At 50.3% G+C, this 18,721-nt stretch overlaps 1 protein-coding gene across 3 annotated transcripts in view; it reads right to left on the reverse strand.

The window, feature by feature from the left end:
• Positions 1–18,465, reverse strand: part of STK35 (serine/threonine kinase 35) — an 80,604-nt gene extending 62,139 nt beyond the window's left edge. For 2 of the 3 annotated variants that reach the window (XR_002339847.1, XR_002339848.1), the window contains exons 1-3: positions 17,051–18,465; positions 15,864–16,464; positions 948–1,697 (exon numbers count right to left, since the gene is read on the reverse strand). Coding sequence is in view for 1 of the 3 variants with exons in the window: in XM_005672793.3 (XP_005672850.1) it covers positions 985–1,697; positions 15,864–16,464; positions 17,051–17,356 (1,620 nt within the window). In the remaining 2 variants the exon portion in view is untranslated. The remainder of the gene's footprint in view (positions 1–947; positions 1,698–15,863; positions 16,465–17,050) is intronic. The other variant, XM_005672793.3, reaches the window with a different exon arrangement.

The following is an 18,721-nucleotide window of genomic DNA, read 5'->3' on the forward strand; positions in this document are numbered from 1 at the left end:
AAACCTGTTAAACAAGCAAAGACTTCATGAGATCCTGCTGTACAGCACAGGGAACTATATCCAGTCACTTGCGATGGAACTTGATGGAGGATAATGTGAGAAAAAGAATGCATATATGTGTGTATAACTGGGTCACTTTGCTGTACAGCAGAAATTGACAGAACATTATAAATCAAGTATAATAAAAAATTCAAAACAATAAGGAAAGATTTTCTCTACAAGAATATTCATGGAGTTCCCTTGTGGCATAGCAGGTTAAAGATCTCTGATGTCACTGCAGCAGCTCAGGCTGTGGCTGTGGCACAGGTTTGATCTCTGGCCCAGGAACTTCCTTCCATGTGCTATGGGTGAGCCCCTTTCCCTCCCCCTCCCCAAAGAATATTCACTCACACAGTTTATAGTAACTAAAATGGAGAAACCATCTGACCTCTAAAGTGGGAGAATGGCGACATCATGGTACCTATGCTGGAAATGTCAATTACTGAAAGCCATGCTTTTTAAGTGTAACATGGAGAAATGCTCAGATCCTTGTTGAAAGAAGAGCAGGAAACAAAACCAAACCTAACTACAGCAGGAGCTAAACTATGCAGAACTGGATGCGTGAGGAGAAGGATACAATTTCAGGATAGTGTTTAATCTGAAAGAAATTGTCCGTACCTCTTCCACAGCAAGCATTTACTAATGCGGAAAAACGTTCTAAAAAACTTAAGAGACTCAGCTCAAATGCAGCATCCACTCAGCAAACCTCTCTAGACCTTCCAATCTGTACTCACATCATCCCACGTCTCCTCTTAGAGACCCCGGGTGGGGGGGAATCTCTGACCACAGGCCTTTAGTTCTCCTCAACCTGCATTTCCCCCCAACTCCACAGGGCCCTCCCCGGGGCCCAGGCTAAAGAAGCCAGCAGTCCAGGAAGCGTGCATGCGGAACACGAAGGGGACACTCACCTAGTTTAAAAACACCCAAGATGCTTTGCCCTGAATTTTAAGCAGCACATGTGACCTGGTCCATTCTGGTTTCAAGTTCAAAGGCATCGGGCCGGTCCTGTGGGTTAGCAGCTAACATATCTTTCAAGAGCTGCTTGATCCCCTCAGACATGGAAGTCCTGCGTTTCTGGGGGATGTGCAACTCCATCTTTGGGTTTTCTAGCAGCGCCTCACCAACAGGGACGATCTCAGTCCCCTGTTTGATATAGGTCCCCAGGAGCTCCTTCTTGGTCTCAGAGTCAATGAAAGTGATTCTCTCGATCATTGCCCAGATGATAATGCCCAGGGCAAAGATGTCGGCCTTGGCGGTGTAGTGTCCCTCCCAGACTTCAGGGGCCATGTAGAAGTCTGAGCCGCAGGCTGAGGACAGCCAGTATTTATTCACATTCACATTTTTGTTGTCTTGATTGCCCTCTTTCCCTCGGGGCGCCAGCCCGGCACACACCTTGCTGAGTCCAAAGTCTGCCACCTTGAGGATGGGGGTGCCAGACCGCTCCGTGATGAGGATGTTGTCTGGCTTGAGGTCCCTGTGCACGATGTGGTTTTTGTGCAGGAAGGCAATGGCGCTCGTGAGCTGCAGCATGAAGCTCTTGTTGGTGGCGGGGTCCGGCCTCCGGGACAGGACGTAATGATTCAGGTCTCCACCTTCGCAGAACTCCATGACGAACCAGAGATAGCAGGGCTCCTCCGCGTAGCCCAGGATCCTTTCTCCTAAATCAGAGGAAGACCAGAAAGAGCCTGGGTGAGGACACGCTCGCACCACTTTTTTTGGGCAGCATCTTAGAGCAGGAGCGACAGTGGTAACAGGTGCTCCAAGCCAAGAGGACCAGCACAAGTGGCAAGGAGCCAACTCTGCACCAGAAGGCCCATCTCTACTCACACAGGGTGAGCCAAGGGATAACGAGATTGGGGAACTCTGTGTTATTGCTGAATGGCCAGGAGGTGACGTAGTTCAGCTTTGCCAGTCGCCACTTTGGCTTCTTCACCTGTAAATGGCCACGTGTAACTTACAGAACAGCAACACTGGCACCTGATGTTCAATTTCATACTTATTACCACCCTAGGAAGTAGGAAGAAATAGTCCCGCCTCATAAAGTGAAGAACCCGAGGCTCACAGAGGCTTAAGAAACACAAAAACCCTGTGCTCATTATACTGGCCCCCCACAGGCAGGACATCCTATGATGGCACCTGCACCTCCCAGGGCTGCTGCTGAGACACAGGGAAACGTATGAAAAAGACCACAAATTTCTGTTTATTCTATGCAGGCCAAAGACCTAGCCCTGCTTCCTCTCTGCCTTGGACAGTGATTCCTGTCACTACATCTAGAATGGCACCGAGGTTTTATTTCAGACACACTCCAACTCATCCCTGTTTCCTGGTAGCCTGCCCTAGGCTGAGCACAAGTTATGTACAGGAAAGGCCCGTCTCCTTGAAGTTTAGTTTCAAGGTGATAACAAGTACGTAAAACAGCACGCATCCTAAGTTATGCATCTGTATCAAGGTCAAGTTTTATGAGCAGTGAAGGGTGGGTAGGAGTCACCAAATCTAAAGCAGTGTGAAGGGCAGGACTTGAGTGACCCCTAAGAGACATGCTGTAGATCAGCAGGGAGAAGCCAGAGGCAGCTCTGGGCTGAGACGGGCTGGACAACAGAAGCACGGGAACAAATGGCTCATAGAGGTGGAAAGAGGAAGCATGAAGCACAGATCTAAGATGGAATCAAGGTGTATGAGCCTGAAACTCCAGGTCTGCCCTTCCACAAGCGACCCATGGAAACCCCATGATCCGGCACCTCCAAACAAACCCCATAATATTTTATAAAGCAATTAAGGAGTTCCTGTCGTGCATGGCTCAGTGGTTAACGAATCTGATTAGGAACCATGAGGTTGAGGGTTCGAGCCCTGGTCTCGCTCAGTGGGTTAAGGATCCGGGTTGCTGTGAGCTGTGGTATAGGTCACAGACGAGGCTCAGATCCTGTATTGCTGTGGCTGTGGCGTAGGCCAGTGGCTATAGCTCCGATTAGACCCCTAGCCTGGGAACCTCCATATACCGCAGGTGCGGCCCTAGAAAAGACTTAAAAAAAAAAAAGAAAGCAAGCAATTAGTGGTACACTGAACCCCCAGAATGAAGTCATTTGATGGCTGCAAGTGTCCAGAAAAGCTTGAGCCTATGTAAGCAGGTGTCTCATGGTGCTGATGAGGAGGCTGGCCCTGCCCAGGGTGCAGGCACGGGCCATTCGTGATTGAGCCAGACCCCCAAGACGAAGCCTCTGATCTCCTGCATAGTGTCTCCCTTGTGCCGAGAGTAAAGGCTACACCTCCTCAGAGAGCTTTAGCCAGACGGTTTCTTTTACCAGTCATTAGCAGAACCAGCGATCTGGAGGAGATCCTGCTAAGCCAAAAGGCCCTGAAATTACCAAGGCAGCCAGTCTACCAAAGCCAGTGGTCTGGGAGTTGTAGGTTGATACAAGACGACGACTTAGATGAACAAGGCAAAGCTTTAGGTTTCTGACCACCATCTGACAGACCACGTTTTCCTGGTAATTATATTATTTGTTTACATCGCTCACAATCAAAAGTAATAAAGGCAAAGCCAGTTTAGGGCAGATGGGTTTGTTTATTTTTTTAATATTTATTTTGAGTTGTTTCTCATCTCATAATCCTCTTTCTAGGTCATCGGCTCTACTGGGCTGAGGCTATTTAAAAAGGCTGCAAAATGAAGCGGTGATCTGAGACCTGATCAATCCAGACTCTGGAGTAAAGACCCACAGAAAGGGGAGCAAGAAATGCTTGCTGGTGGTAGAGCCAGAAAGGAAACTATTAAAAAGCCATCAAATTCCTTCTGCAAAGGCCACATCAGAAAACAGTGAAACTTCTGGTGGGGAAAGAAAGGGTGGGGAATGAGGACTATTTTAGATACAAAGTTGGTAACTATGGCAACCTCAGCCAAAAGAAAAACAACTCTGCAAAACAGACTGCATACAACATTAAGTCCAGGTTATGAGAAGCCAGGGAAGAAAAAAGGTAAAAAACTTCCCTCACTCAGCGAGTGGGGGGGTACGAGACCCAGGCCTGGGGAGCTAGCTCTGCGGAACCAGCGAGGCTCAGGAGATGCTGAAGGAGGGGCTGTGTGGGGATGATGGCGCTGCACAGGAGGCAGCCTCAGAGGCAGACCCGGCTCCGCGAGCGGGACAGGATGGAAACCGGGCGACTTTGCGGCTACTTGTCGCAGAGACAAACAGCACTTCTTCGCACAGGCAAGGGCCTGGGGCTTGTTTCAGGAGAAGCCACAGCATGTGTTTGCATACAGGAGCCCCAGCTGGCTGCAACATACACGAGAGGCGGGTAAGAATTCCAGGCCTTTCCTGCAGGCAGACTGCCTACCTGGGCCTCTCAGTGACCCCACACCGGGATGTGGCCCGTGATGCTCTGGGTACAGTTCTGTGAGAGGCAACAGGAGAGCACAGACTGCAAGACAAGGGGTCTAGGTTTAGACTCCAGTTCTGCCCACAGGTTTACTGGCTGTGAGGATGATGGCAAGACAGCTAGAACCTGGGGCAGGCAGGTCCTCAGACCTCTCAGCCTCTGTCTTCTCACCCATCAGACACACTCACACCATGTGGTACTGTGAGTTAAGTCACAGTACTCTGAGGGGACTCACATCACCAAAGGCATCATGCCCACCGGACCTCAGCCAGGTCCTAGCAAGTCCCGGATCTCAATGCTCCCAGTGCCGTGGGCCAGAGAAGACAGCTCGCGTGGTAGGCCAAAGATGAAACCGAGATCAGAACATGAACGTGGACGAGTCGATTACATTTCTCAGGCTGTGATGGCTAAAACCCGTGTTCTAGCCAGAGCGGGCTGCTTTTATCTGAGGTGACCTCTCCGTGGAAAAAATGACCCTTCTCCCCAAATCTCTGCAGGTGCATCTGAGAGTGTGTACCTTTGGGCCCAGCCTGAATGCCAACCTACTTGACCTGCGCCTGATTTCTCAGGTGACTTCCTCTTCCAACCAGCCAAGGCCGGAGTCTGTGCACCGGGAAGAGAAGGCGGTCAACCTCTCAGGGATGAGCGAGCCCTGGTTCGGAGCTGACACTTATCCTGAGACTCAAAATGTCATGGGGGTCCCCCAACCGGGTGGCGCTGATGGAGGTCGGGTGACCAGTGGCGTTTTAGCTCAGGTTCCTCTCACAATGAGCTCAGTGGGTCCCCGAAGTCACCCTGTGGCGGCTTCTCCCGTTTCAGGATGTAAAATTGGACCAAACACATCCAGCAACTAGCAGAATCCCCACAGGAAATAAGGCTTTTCAAGCTGAAAGAAACAAACTTTACTTAAGTTTTATAATTCCCTTGTTTGGTATAAATCTGACAGTTCTTTGAGTTGAAAAGAAAAGAGGTTAAACATTGAGCTGCCCAGCGCTGGAGAAAAGAGGGAGGGTGTTATTTGGAGGTGATAAGGTTTTGTGGTAAATTAACCTTTGAGAGCCTATGGGATCCCAGGAACTACTTACAGGCTTGTTACGTGAGCTAGGCTGTCTCGTCTCACTGGACACTCTTTTATAGGTGGGGGAACTAAAGCTGAGAAAGGTGAAGTAGTTATTTGCCCAAGATTGGTGCCATCAGTACCCACAAGTGGTTGGGAGGGTGTGAGCCCGCACAGCCAAGTGCCCCCACCAGAATGTGCCAACTCCTGGGTCCCGGGGGGTGGTGGTGAAGAAATGCACTTTGATTAGAGGCAGGCCCTCCTTCAGGGGTGTTTTATTATCTTTCCCAAGTCCAGGTAGTCAGAAGACCACAAAATAAACTCTGTTTCAAAACATATCCTAGGCCACAGTTCACAAGGAAAGAAAATTAAAAAGAGTTCCCATCTTGGCTCAGCGGAAACAAATTCAACCAACCATGAGGATGCAGATTTGATCCCTGGCCCCTCTCAGTGGGTTAAGGATTCGGTGTTGCCGTGAGTTGTGGTGTAGGTTGCAGACGCAGCTCAGATCTGGCATTGCTGTGGCTGTGGTGTAGGCTGGCAGCTACAGCTCCGATCAGACCCCTAGCCTGGAAACTTCTATATGCCTTGGGTGTGGCCCTAAAAAACAAACAAACAAACAAACAAAAAAAAAAATCAAAGCAGGTGCTTGCATCTCATCACTCTTGGGCATAAGCAGTGTTGAAGTCTCCCAACAAAATGGGCTTTCCTCAGAAACTGGGGACTGGTGGGCTCAGCCTGAGGATAAAGTCAGTAGGAGCTGTGGAGAGGCAGACACTTCCTAGAAAGGGATACAAAATACCCAGGATTTTGTAAGTCTACTTCTAAGCATCTTCCAGAAATTAGACTTCGATGCTCTCGTCAACTCCATCTAAACACTTCCTGAGCGCACACACTGCCTGCCAGACACCAGAGATAAGCAGCAGTCCCTGCCCTCATGAATGTTTCTGGTCAGTACAAGAATGGCTACAGCTGTGAGCACAAGGACCAGGGCACAGTTCTGTCTGAGGAGCAGGGAAAGGGGGTCGGGATGAGAAAGGCAGGTTGAGAGCCAGTGGCCATGAAGATTGTCTCACAGGGTGAAGAGTGAGCACGCTGCCTGGCGGGGTGCAAGCTTAGAGCAAGGGACGCAAGTCATCTGGGGCAGTCACACAAGAGTTGTGGTAGGAGGGGATGAAGATGAAGCTGGAGTCAAGGTCACATGAGGAACAGTGTCTGGTGGACTAAAAGCATTTGAACTCTAAGAAATGGGAAGTGACTAGAAATTCTAAGTATTCTGGAGAGAAGCTGCTTATTGGAACTGAGAAGTCACCACCGCTCAGTGAGACATACTATTTAGGTTAAGACATCCAGGCTGCTGACAACACTCTGGTTTGCCACTAAGTACTGATTTCAGAGATGTTAACATGTCAAAGAGCATGTCTGAGAGTCCACGAAACAGGTTCCCTCCGGAGGCAGGAGGAGCTAGAAAGGGCAGGACAGACCAGCAGCCGAAACAGACTAGCAGCCAGCAGGGGCCCCCAGGAGGGTCTGAGGGCTGGCAAAGGAGGTGGCGCCGCAAGAAGGGGAGGGGGAGAAAGGCCTTGGAGGTTAAGCATCAACAGAACTTAGTAACTTGTCACACTGTGATGGAAAGAGGCAGCCAACCCTTTCTTCCCACTCCAAATGTGCATCTACTTTCACAAGTGTAGGAAAGTACACTTGAACTTTCGAAACTGAGGCTTGAAGGACTAACTAACTTGCTGATGGTCTGACGGTTAGAGGCAGGCCCCGGTTTCCAGTCTGGATTCCTAGCCGTGCTGCTTTACCACTGCCTCTTGGCACCAGCACAGCAGCAGAGGTTAATGTGTAGACCTTTCATCCCCTCGCACTGGGACACAAGTCCCTGGAAGTACTGGCCTGTACGCCCCCACCCCCAGGAGCTTAACCTTCACCAAGTCCCTAGAATTGACAGACCAGCCACACAAAATACAGATTCATTTTTCACAAGAGGAGGAATCATGATTTTTTGACAAGTGTGTTGAGATAAACAATTCAATATTTATCACAAGTCTTCAAAATGCTCAGTCAATTTGACATAAAAATCCCACTCTAGGAATTTATTCTAAGAGTACCAAAAGGACAAAAACAAAAACTAAAAAACAAAACCTACCACCGTCAGCAACAGAAAGGCACACCAAGCACTAAAAAAAAAAAACAAACGCAGAACTCCTATTTCATACAGCACAGTAAAAGTGAGGAATAGAAGCAACTTAACTGTCTACAAGTACTTATCTGTTAACAAGGGCATTGCCACTTAGTTGACTGCTTTAAAGGGCCACGTTTTACTTGAACACAATTTACTTTAAAAGCCAAAACAGGAGTTCCCCCTGCAGCACAGCAGGTTAAAGATCTAGCGTTGTCTCTAGCAGCTCGGTCACAACTGTGGCTGGGATTTGATCCCTGGTCTGAGAACTTCTACATGCTGCGGGTGCCGCCGAGGAAAAAAAAAAAAGCTGCAAGAGATTACATGACATGCCATAAGCATGCTTAATGTGAAGTGGAAAAAAACATAAAATTTCAAAGTTACGTTTAAGCAAATATTATAAAGGAACTCAGAAATGAGGTTTGAATTTGATATGACCATAGCCATCCCTGCTTTGGAATAGTTAAAAATTTTAATATTAACAACGTTTAACTAAAGAAGTGGTTTGGGAGACGATCCTAAGAAGATGCTGAAGATGAGGCCCATTCGGCAGCTTCTTCCAAGATGAGGACACAGACCAAGCCCTGGCCCCAGTTTCAACGACCTTGAGCCGCGTCACTATAAAGAGGCTGGGCCCAGTGTCAACACCACAGGGTGTGTTCACTTCAAAGCACTTCATTAATCAAATGTCACTGCACACCAGAGAACAGACCCCTAAGGGTGGCTAAGGGTGGCTGCCAGGGCAAAATATGTCCTACAGAGGCCAGGAGGCCAACTAGGAACTCGGCCCCAGTGGAAAGGAGCCAGCCAGGTGTGGGGTCAAGATCACCTACTCCCATGCTTACATGGCTATGTGACCCTGGGCAAACTTCTTAAGTCCCCACGAATATTTCATTTCCCATAAACTGGGAAGAGACATCCACCTCCACGGGCTTAGCTGTAATATACGAAGCATCTTTGCAAGGTGCCTGGACCCCAGGGCAGACACCTACTGGGTATGTATGGTGTTAATGAGTCTGGACGGTCATAAAGCAGCATGTAAAGAACATGGAAATTGGAAAGAACGTCAGATATAAACCTAGACCCTGACCCTTCACCCCTGTGGTACTGAACCAGTTACTCAACCTGATGGATCCCGATTTTCTTGTATGACCAGATTACAAAAACTCCAACCTCAAGTGGAGAGGATTAAGACGAGAGGATGAACCACGAAAATCTATGAAAGCTTAACTAATAGCACTTGGAAATGTTGCAGAGATCTTGTTAAAGAAAATGCAGATGCCATTGGCCAGGCAGCCCTGGCTCGCTTCTTTCTCCTGTGCAACGGGCCTGCCACTCGCCAGGCTCACTTCTTTTGTCTTTTTGCTTTTTCTAGGGCCGCTCCCGTGGCATATGGAGACTCCCAGGTTAGGGGTCTAATCAGAGCTGTAGCCACAGGCCTACGCCACAGCCACAGCAACGCGGGATCTGAGCCACATCTGCGACCTACACCACAGCTCATGGCAACGCCGGATCCTTAACCCACTGAGCGAGGCCAGGGATCGAACCCGCAACCTCATGGTTCCTAGTTGGATTCGTTAACCACTGCTCCACGATGAAAACTCCTCGCCAGGCTCGCTTCTAACCTACCTTTAACAACTCATCCTTCCGTCCCCTCCACTTAGCTACATTCCTGCCCGCTGCTCTCCCTAGAGCACCTCTCCCAGGCTGCAGCGAAGCAGCCTCGGCTACACTCTCCTCCCTTAGACTGGGCATCACAGCAGGTCTGGGTACCACAGTGGGATGAGACCACGTCTCTGGGCTCCTGTAACGCCCCACACACATACTGAGCAGGCGATTGATAGCTGGGTGAAATGAATCCAGATGAGATCTGCTAGCTGGAGAGGCTTAAAATGGAGAAATAACGGGGAACATGTGAGTATAGAGCATGTAGAATATGTGTAAATTAAGACAACTAGGTGAGCATCCAGAATCCAAGGAGGGCCCCTGGCTAAACACCACCAAAAATCAAATGCAAGCTGAAAATAAATGGACATTCTATTGGGAAGCTAAGCTCTCCTGGAGAGTTTATTTACATTATAAAAAAAAGCCCTACCCAAAGCAACCTCAATTAATCAAAGCTCTCAATTAAGTAAGGGTTGCTTCCATCTCCTGGGGCTGGTATCTAAAACCCCCAGTGCACATAGAAGGAAGGCAGCCTGTCAGCAGCAAGAGAGAAGTCTGTGTGGTTTGTCCCAAGACAATCAGGAGTAGACCAGAGAGGAGGCAGAAGGGTCCCTGGCAGCTGAGACACAGGGGTGGGTGGCACCGGCAGAAATTAGCAGGGCCGCAAGTACCGCTTAACACATAATGAAAACTAAATAGTAGCCATTAGCTTCCGAGTGCAATACGATCATGCCCAAGCCCCAAGCAAGACAGGAGCGTCCAGAACTTAAGCCACCAAGAGAGCAGCACAGCTGTCAAGGAATGTGGGGCCCGTCCAGGACGCGGGGCTGCGAGCCTGGCTTGGGCATCTGCTTAGCTGTTTCACACCAGGCAATTTCACTATCATCAGTGCCTCAGCTGCCTCACCTGGAAAACGGGGATGATGACAGCAGTGACTTCAAGACGGGGTTGTGAGGACTCGATCACTTAACAGGTGAGGAGCCTTTAGAACAGCTCCTGGCCCAGAACAATCAGTGAGTAGGAGCTTTTATTTAGAGTGAAAGTGAGACAAAGATCTTTTACCCCCAGTCAATACCAACATTCTACTCTATCCCATTCATTTCCAGGGCTCTGAACGCCTCCTTGATATATATTATATATGTCAGGGTGGCCAAAAATTACCATTCACCTCGCTGCCTCTACCTCACCCTCATCCTTAATGAGGCCCCAAGGTGCGGCAGGAGAGCATTCAGAGTTGCTTTCTAGGGGTCTGGGAGGGGGCGGCCTGGCCCTGAGCCCAAGGTCTCCCGGGGCTCTCAGTGGGCAGAGAGGAGTCTGCAGGCCGACGCCCCAGCCACCAAGCAAGACTCTGGTTCCTCCTCACACCGACTCCCCTCAGCTTTCCGAGGTCTGCTTCCTTCCCTGCTTCCCCAGGCCTCTACGCTCCCATTTTCCAGGGCACCCCCCACCCCCCCGACCTTGCACTGTGGACACTGGGTACATCTCGTACATGCCTCATGAAGGAAGCTGTGGCCTCTTATACAGTATGTGGCTCACAGTCACCCCGGGCACCGGGGTGCAGACAAGACCACCTCCAAGGGCCGAGATGCCCACCCATGTCAAGTCACCTTAAGGTACCTTGAGAGCAGCAAACATCAAATAATTGGCAAAACATACAAGCTTTACCAAGGTGGGATATGCTAGGCTCCTAGCTCTCCCAAACTTCTAATCATTCTGTTTTATGAGCCTTGAGCGTTTGTCCTCAATTTTGGGGGGCCCTTAATTTGTTGCTACTTATCAGAAGGATCGGTGGTGTGCACCGCAGAGCTCCAGAATTTCTGAGTTTGACAATGAGCTCAGGCTTGCCAGCTGTCTTAAGTTGGCAGTAACCCCGTTTTAGGTGCAATCAGGACAGGGTCCTTTGGCGATGAAAAACGAGAGTATAAAAGCAAACCGCTGACATCTTAACCCTTTTTTAATGAAAAGTACTGAAAAGTTAAACAAAGCCACCAACCCATCAACCAAATTTACAGGACTATTAATTTGGTTTAAAAAAGCCTGGGAGGCTGGTTTGAAAGCTACCACTAACTCAACTGGGGCAAGGCCTGTCCCTTTCCTGGGCTTCAATTTCCTTCCCTGTGAAGCAGGTCAGATAAGACATCTAAGACAGCTCAGTACTGACTGTTTCAAACTTTTTTCCCCCCTTTTTTCTTTTTAGGGCCAAACCCGAGGCATATGGAAGTTCCTAGGCTAGGGTTGAATAGGGCTGCAGCCACCGACCTACACCACAGCCATAGCAAAGGGGGGTCCAAGCCCCATCTGTGACCTACACCACAGCTCACGACAACGCCGAATCCTTCACACACTGAGCAAGGCCAGGGGTTGAATCCGAGTCCTCATGGATACTAGTTGGGTTCGTTACTGCTGAATCACAAAGGGGCACTCTGCCTCAAACTTCTGTTCTCTGGGCAGACCTGCTTGGTCCATCTATGCTCAGAGAGAAATGAAGGACGTAAGACACAGAAGTCTATCAAAGTTGAAGACGACTAAGAATTGCATTAAGAGGTTCCTTACCCTTTTTTTCTTTGACATTGGTCTATTTATACAGATTTTTTTTTTTTTTTTTGCTGTGCCCACAGCATAGAGAAGTTCCTGGCCAGCAACCTGAGCGGTTGCAGTAACAATGGTGCATCCTTAACCTACTGTGCCACAAGAGAATGTCCAGACAGGATTTAAAAAAAACAAAAACAAAACGGCAGGAGTTCCCATCGTGGCTCAGTGGTTAACGAATCCAACTAGGAACCATGACACTGTAGGTTCGACCCCTGGCCTTGCTCAGTGGGTTAAAGATCTGGCATTGCCGTGAGCTGTGGTGTAGGTTGCAGACGAGGCTTGGATCCCGCATTGCTGTGGCTCTGGCGTAGGCTGGCGGCTACAGCTCTAATTAGACCCCTAGCCCGGGAACCTTCATATGCCATGGGAGCGGCCCTAGAAAAGGCAAAAAGACAAAAAAAAACCCCAAAACCAAAAAACAAAAAACTACAGAAACGCCTTCTGGCAGAGTTGATACTTAACAGGAGGAAAAACAAACATTCTCTCTTTGGCCCAACTGTGAAATAAACTGACTTTCTTCTTTACCTATTCAAGTACTTCCTAGGCCCCCTTCATCAAAAGCCCACCCTCTCTGCTAACTTCTGGCTGACTCTAGATTCTCACTCGTGTTAATTTGCACAAAGCAGTACAAAGCACATGTTAATGAGCCAACTTGCCTTTTCCTCCTGTGACCCTGATGAGCATCTGAGTCTTCCACAGCTCCTCAGACTTCTCAAATTAAGTTCCTTTGGGGCAAAGAGGTTTTTTTTTTTTCCTTTTTTTTTTCTCCTGCAAATACCACTATAGGGACTCAGTAAAAGTTTGTGGATTTGGTTCACTGAGACTTTAAAGCAGTTTAACACTTTTACAGTCTATTCAAAATTATCCTGGAGTTCCCGTGGCGGCTCAGTGGTTAATGAATCCGACTAGGAACCATGAAGTTGCAGGTTCGATCCCTGGCCTTGCTCAGTGGGTTAAAGATGTGGTGTTGCTGTGAGCTGTGGTGTAGGTCGCAAACCCGTGGCTCGGATCCCGTGTTGCTGTGGCTCTGGTGTAGGCCGGCGGCTACAGCTCCGATTCGACCCCTAGCCTGGGAACCTCCATATACCGAGCGACCGGCCCTAGAAATGGCAAAAAGACAAAAAATAAATAAACAAAATTATCCTGGATTGCAGGAGACTGGGGAAGAGGTGACTGCAAAGGACATTCTGTTTGAAGACAGAGCTGAACTAAATTATCTGCAAGCCAAAAGGAATCTTCCCGGGCGGGAAGGGGGGGAGGCAGACCAGGACTGCTACATTGTGGAAGCTGAAGTCAGGAAAACCACCTGGAATAACTTGGGTCTTTGTTCTCCACTTGAATATTGAGAGCAAAAAGCTCTATTTACAGCTTGTTAAATTAACACTTGACAAGTAAATCTGAACCTGAGTTTATAAGCAGAGGCCACGTGCACTGTCTTTACTGCTCCATTCCGGAGCCCATGACATGAACTGACCTAGAGTAGAGGCTCATTCATGTAAGACTCCAAATAACTAAAAGGGACATATTAAGTATGCGGCCTAAAGCAAATTATTTTTAGGCCTCAGTTTTAGTTCACAAAGGGAGGAAGAAAAATCCCAGGGTTTCTGTCAACTTGGCGCTGCCGACAACACAGGAAACGGAATGTGTTCCACGGTCAAACGAATTTGGGAAACTTGAACAGGGAACACCGAATCTTTTTTTTGGGTCTTTTTAGGGACGCATCCAAGCCATGGGGAGGTTCCCAGGCGAGGGGTGGAATCAGAGCTACAGCTGCTGGGCTACACCACAGCCACAGCAACGCGGGATCTGAGCTGCATCTGTGTCCTACACCACAGCTCATGGCAACGCCAGGTCCAAGAGCTGTGATGATCGAGGCCAGGGATCGAACCTGCATCCATCCTCATGGATCCTAGCTGAGTTGTTACTTGCTGAGCCACGAAGGGATCTCCCAGGAACACTGAATCTTAAAGGGAACTGTCAGTGGGAGAAGATTCAAAATGCAGCCTGAAATTAACTGAAGCAGTGAACTTTTCATCTGGAGCACTTGTTGATACTCCCAGGCTTCACAGCAACCCTACAACAAAGGTACTGCACTCCACGGTTAAAGGAATGCTCCCCACAGGTTTTTAACAAGTTGCCCCATGTCCCATGCAGTCAGTTCAGAGAAGCCATGGCTAAAAGCGAGGCTAACCCCAGAGCCCATGGTATTAGTCACTATGCTACGCTGCCACTGTTGACTGTGGAGTCTTGACAAATTCCACAGGTGAGGAAAGTGTGCGCAGTATTTTTGCGTAGAGAGATGAAGCAAAGACTTCCAACTCAGCTTGACATTTCAAGACTGGCATCAATGAACGTCGAGTAGAAGGGGATCCTGTGGCAAAGCAAATTCCTACATCCCAAGACAGCTGTGTAATATCAAAGTCCAGACCACTCATTAACCACAGAGAAGACAGTCTGAGAATGAAGAGCTTGCAGAATACAGGTGAGCCCAAAGAACCTCCTGGAAATTCTTTTCAAAACGAATATACTCACCCTGGAGAAAGGGTGGGCTTTCAGGATGGATGAGGCAGGGATTGGCATAAAAAGTAGAAGCCTAGTTTGAAAAGGGACCCCAGGGAATAACAACAGAGAGCATGTCCCTCCATCTTTGTCAAACGACTGACTTGAAACAGGGATGGGCTTGTAGGATCTTAAAGTCAGGCCAAAGCTCCAAACACAATGCCTTAACCAACCCTACCCCAAATCCTACCCCTTCTTAGTAAGGTCAGGTCCAGTTCATCCTCGGGGTAGGATGGACACCATCACCCCTTTTAGAAGGATCAAGACCTTGAATCATGGCAGGTCTGGGTTCGCATCGCTTAAGCTACGAAAAACTGTAAAAGAAACCAAGAGCACAACCCGACTTTCCTTACAAGCTGATTAACCTTCATCAACTTCTTCCCCTTTAATCCTTTGTTTCTCCATTTATAGAAAGAGGAGAGGATTTACTTTTCAAGTTATTACTTAAAGTCACTCGATAAGCTATCTAGGGCATAGCATAGCGGCTCAGATTAGCAAGCGTTCCTAGCCCACTGGCTCCTTCCTCTCTGAACAGACCCTTGGCTACTTGTAGTCTGAACAAGACACGTGAGTACCAAGCACTCAGGATGTACCCACTGCCTAACTGCAGCTAAAACCCTGAAACTAGGACTAAGCCTCCCGGGACTGCAAAACCCCCTTGTCAAACCGAGCTCCACCTTCCCTATGTATAAAGCCACTTGCAAGCCAGCCTCAGAGGGCTGAGAATAAGCAGAGGAAAAAGATGTTAGAAGTTGTTGCGTGACCGCTCTAGGCCCACCTGTGGGGTTATTATTTTTCAAGTCCCAAGAGGACTTAGCCCGAAAACCGCCAGTTCGCTTGACTGCCCTGGGATGAAGAGCTGGGGGTCTCTGAGGAAAAGGAAGACCAGGAAGCAAGAATCTGCAGGGCGGGGCTGGAGGGTGTCAGGCTTTTGGGAGCCAGAGAAGAAAGGGGTATGGGTGGGTCCAGCAAACTTTTGTTTGTTTTAGGAGGGAAAAGAGAAGAGGCCCAGGAGTGTGAGGGGGGCTCTGTTAGTCCTTCCACCAAGTCTGAATCCAACCCCCTCCACTCTCAAATCCGACTTTAAAAGTGCTACACGTTTCATAATAATGGCTCACACTTATTGAGCACTTACCGAGACAATGGTTAGCGCTTAATGAACATTTGTTATGAAAATACCAGCTAACGACAGTGCTGAGAACGGATCCCGGATCCTGGATCCTGAGCTGAGAGGACAGCCCAAATGCTTGGCTTGGAAAGGAGGGTGTGTCTGGTTCAGAGTGACAGGGCCAAGACCAGGGTCTAGGTAAGAGGTCCTGGGGTCACTTTGAGCAGAGCCCACCGGATTCGTGGGTCCAGGCCCTGAGTAGCCAAGGCGGCCCGAGACGCCCCTACCTTTGAGCGAAGTCTCCACCAGGCGCAGGTAAAGCTGCGAGTTCTTGTTGCCGTGGCTCATGCGCTGAGCTAGCCCGTTGCGCTGCAGGACGCACTCCTCAAACTGCACGACGTTCTGGTGGCGCCGCTTGAGGCTGGTCAGGGCCCAGAATTCGGCCAGCGCCAGCTCCACGTTCTCGGGGGCGTCGCAGCGGATCTTCTTGACCGCCACCCGGGCCCCGCTGCGCCCGGCCACTGCCTCGTACACCACGCCGTAACTGCCGCGCCCGATCTCCGCCAGCAGGCTGTAGCGCGGCCGCGCTGACCCGCCGCCGCCCTCGGGCCGCCGCCTCGCCAGGTAGGCCTCGCCCGGGGCCTCGACCGCCACCGGATCCATGGCCTGGGCCGCCGCCGCCGGCCTCAGCTTCGCGCTGAGCGCCCGCGGCACTGGGCTTCGCCTTTTCCGCTCGGGGCTTTGTGTACCTCTGCGGGCGCCGTCCTCTTCCCCCGTTTCCATGGCTGCGAGCGGCGGGGGGAGCAGCAACGGCGCTGCCCGGGCCCCCCCTGCCTCATCCCTCCGTCCGGCCCCGGGACGCGGAGGATCGGGACCTTGGATTGTGACCTGTGGGCGAAAGAACCGGTTAAACGCGCAGGCCGAGGCGGGGAGGCAAGGAGCGTAGGCCGCAAGGCGTCCCACCTCCTCCTCCTCCGGCCGCCACGGCCCCTTTAAGACGGAAGCCACGGCGGCTGACTGAACGGGGGAAGGGAGGGGAAAGCGGGAAAGACGAAACCACGGGGCAATGGCTCAGAGGGGGAGCCGGAAAGAAAAGCAAAACCTCCTCGTCTGTTCAGTTGATTTATCCTATAACAATACGAAAAACAAGGACCTGCAGCGGTCGTGACTTAAGAAAATCGCCTTAAGCGCCAAATCGGCCTGTGGAGATCTGGTTCCCCCGCTCGGCTCCCTCTGGGATGCCCCTCCCCGCGTCCCTCCCTGTGTTCTCCCGGGTGTAAACAGTCCATTGAATTAAGCTCGAACGGATCCCCGCGGACCGACCCAAGTCCCGAAAGGCTGCGGGTGGAAAGAGTCGCCTTAAAAGTTCGGCGTTCCTGAGCGCGCTAATCTGGGGGCCCTCCTGCTCTGCCCAGGAGGCTCCGGGGTCGCCCCGGCTGGCTGCTGGCTTTTACTCCGCGGACCGCACCCTTACCTGGCCGGCTCCTTTCCACTTCCGGGCAGCCCGTTTCCCCTCTAAGGCCCCGGGTTGGGGATGGTCCGCTCCGGGCCAGGGCTGCCTCCGGTACGGAGCGGCGCGAGAGGCGTTGGCCCGGGCCGAGCGTGCAATGGAGCTTGCGGCCGCACGGGTGATGGCAGCGGCGCTCTCGGGGGAGAACTGAGCGTAGGGGCTCCCGCGGCTCTCCACGTGTTCGCGCCAGCTGAGCCCTTTACGTAACCCTTTTATATAAGCCTCACGTCCGGCCCGCACTCGGGCCAGCGGGGGCTCCTGGTGGCCCATCCCCCGGGAGGCCGGAAGAGTACCGCGCCGCCTGGGTCCTGCCAAGGTCGGCCGACCAGCCGCAGCCGGGCGTACTCACGCCGCGCCGAGGCCCAATCACAGGCTAGAACACCTAACCAGCAGAAAATGGGCGCCAAATTCCCGCGATCTGGCTGTAACTCCCCGGTCTCCGAAGCCGCCTGCGCAGCACAACCTCCTCCCTTCCTGGCCTGCGCTGGAAGAGGAGCTGCACGCAGTAGGCCCAAATAAACACTGATTGGGTGATTGGATTGGTCGGTTTGATTAATGCATAAGGATTGCCTGGGAACCGCCCGGTCTGGGTTGGAATCTAGAGCCCTGCCTCCTGTTAAGCCCCTGGATCCTGGGCAAAACATTGCCCCACTTGGACCCTCAGTTTACTCTTCTGCAAAGTGGGTAGGCCCTAATTTTCAGGGTTGATAGCACCAAATGAAATGTACATACACGTACATATTTATATCTAGGGTGGCTAATTGGGTGCAGGCCTGAGAGCGTTCAATGTAAGCTCCATTTAGGCATGAATTTTTAAATATTTTTTCACTGCTTTGTACTCCAATGCCTCCTAGATGCCTTATATCTGTTAACTGAATCTAGATATTTATTGAGTGCTTATAATATGTTAGGCACCGTTTTTGTTCTAAATTGCCAGGGAAAGAGCTGTGAACAAGACAGTCTCTACCTTAGTTGAGGTTCTGTGCCTCATGGAATCATATGGGTGACCTTGCACAAGTAAACTTTTTTGGCCACAGGAATAACCCCAGCTACAGCAGTGACAACTCTGAGCCCTTAACTGCTAGACCACCAGGGAACACCATTAATTAACGTTATGGTGTCTCTAGTCCTCATCTGTAATATGAGAAGAATAGTAGTTGGAGAATCCACTGAGGGTAGATGGTTAAAGCACTTAGGTCAGGCTTTGCACACATTAACTATCAGATACTATTAAATAAGCTAATACCCAGGGTCTTTTTTTGACAATATTAGTGTGTAACGAAGGAGAAGAATAAGCTAAACAGTGCCTGAGGGTTGCGGTCAAGCCACTTCTGTTAGTGTGGTCACTGAAAAACTTTTTTTTGCTGTTTAGGGCTGCACTCGCAGCATATGGAGGTTCCCAGGCTAGGGGTTGAATCAGAGCTGCAGCTGCTGGCCTATGCCACAACCCCAGCAACTCGGGAACCAAGTCACATCTGTGACCAACACTACAGCTCACGGCAACACCGGATCCTTAACCCACTGAGTGAGGCCAGGGATCCAACCTGCGTCCTCATGAATACTAGTTGGGTTCAATACCGCTGAGCCACGGGAACGCCCTCATATACTTTTAAAATTGTCATAATAATTTTTTAT

The sequence above is a fragment of the Sus scrofa genome, chromosome 17, assembly GCF_000003025.6.
Source record: "Sus scrofa isolate TJ Tabasco breed Duroc chromosome 17, Sscrofa11.1, whole genome shotgun sequence".
In the NCBI taxonomy this organism is placed as follows: domain Eukaryota; kingdom Metazoa; phylum Chordata; class Mammalia; order Artiodactyla; family Suidae; genus Sus; species Sus scrofa.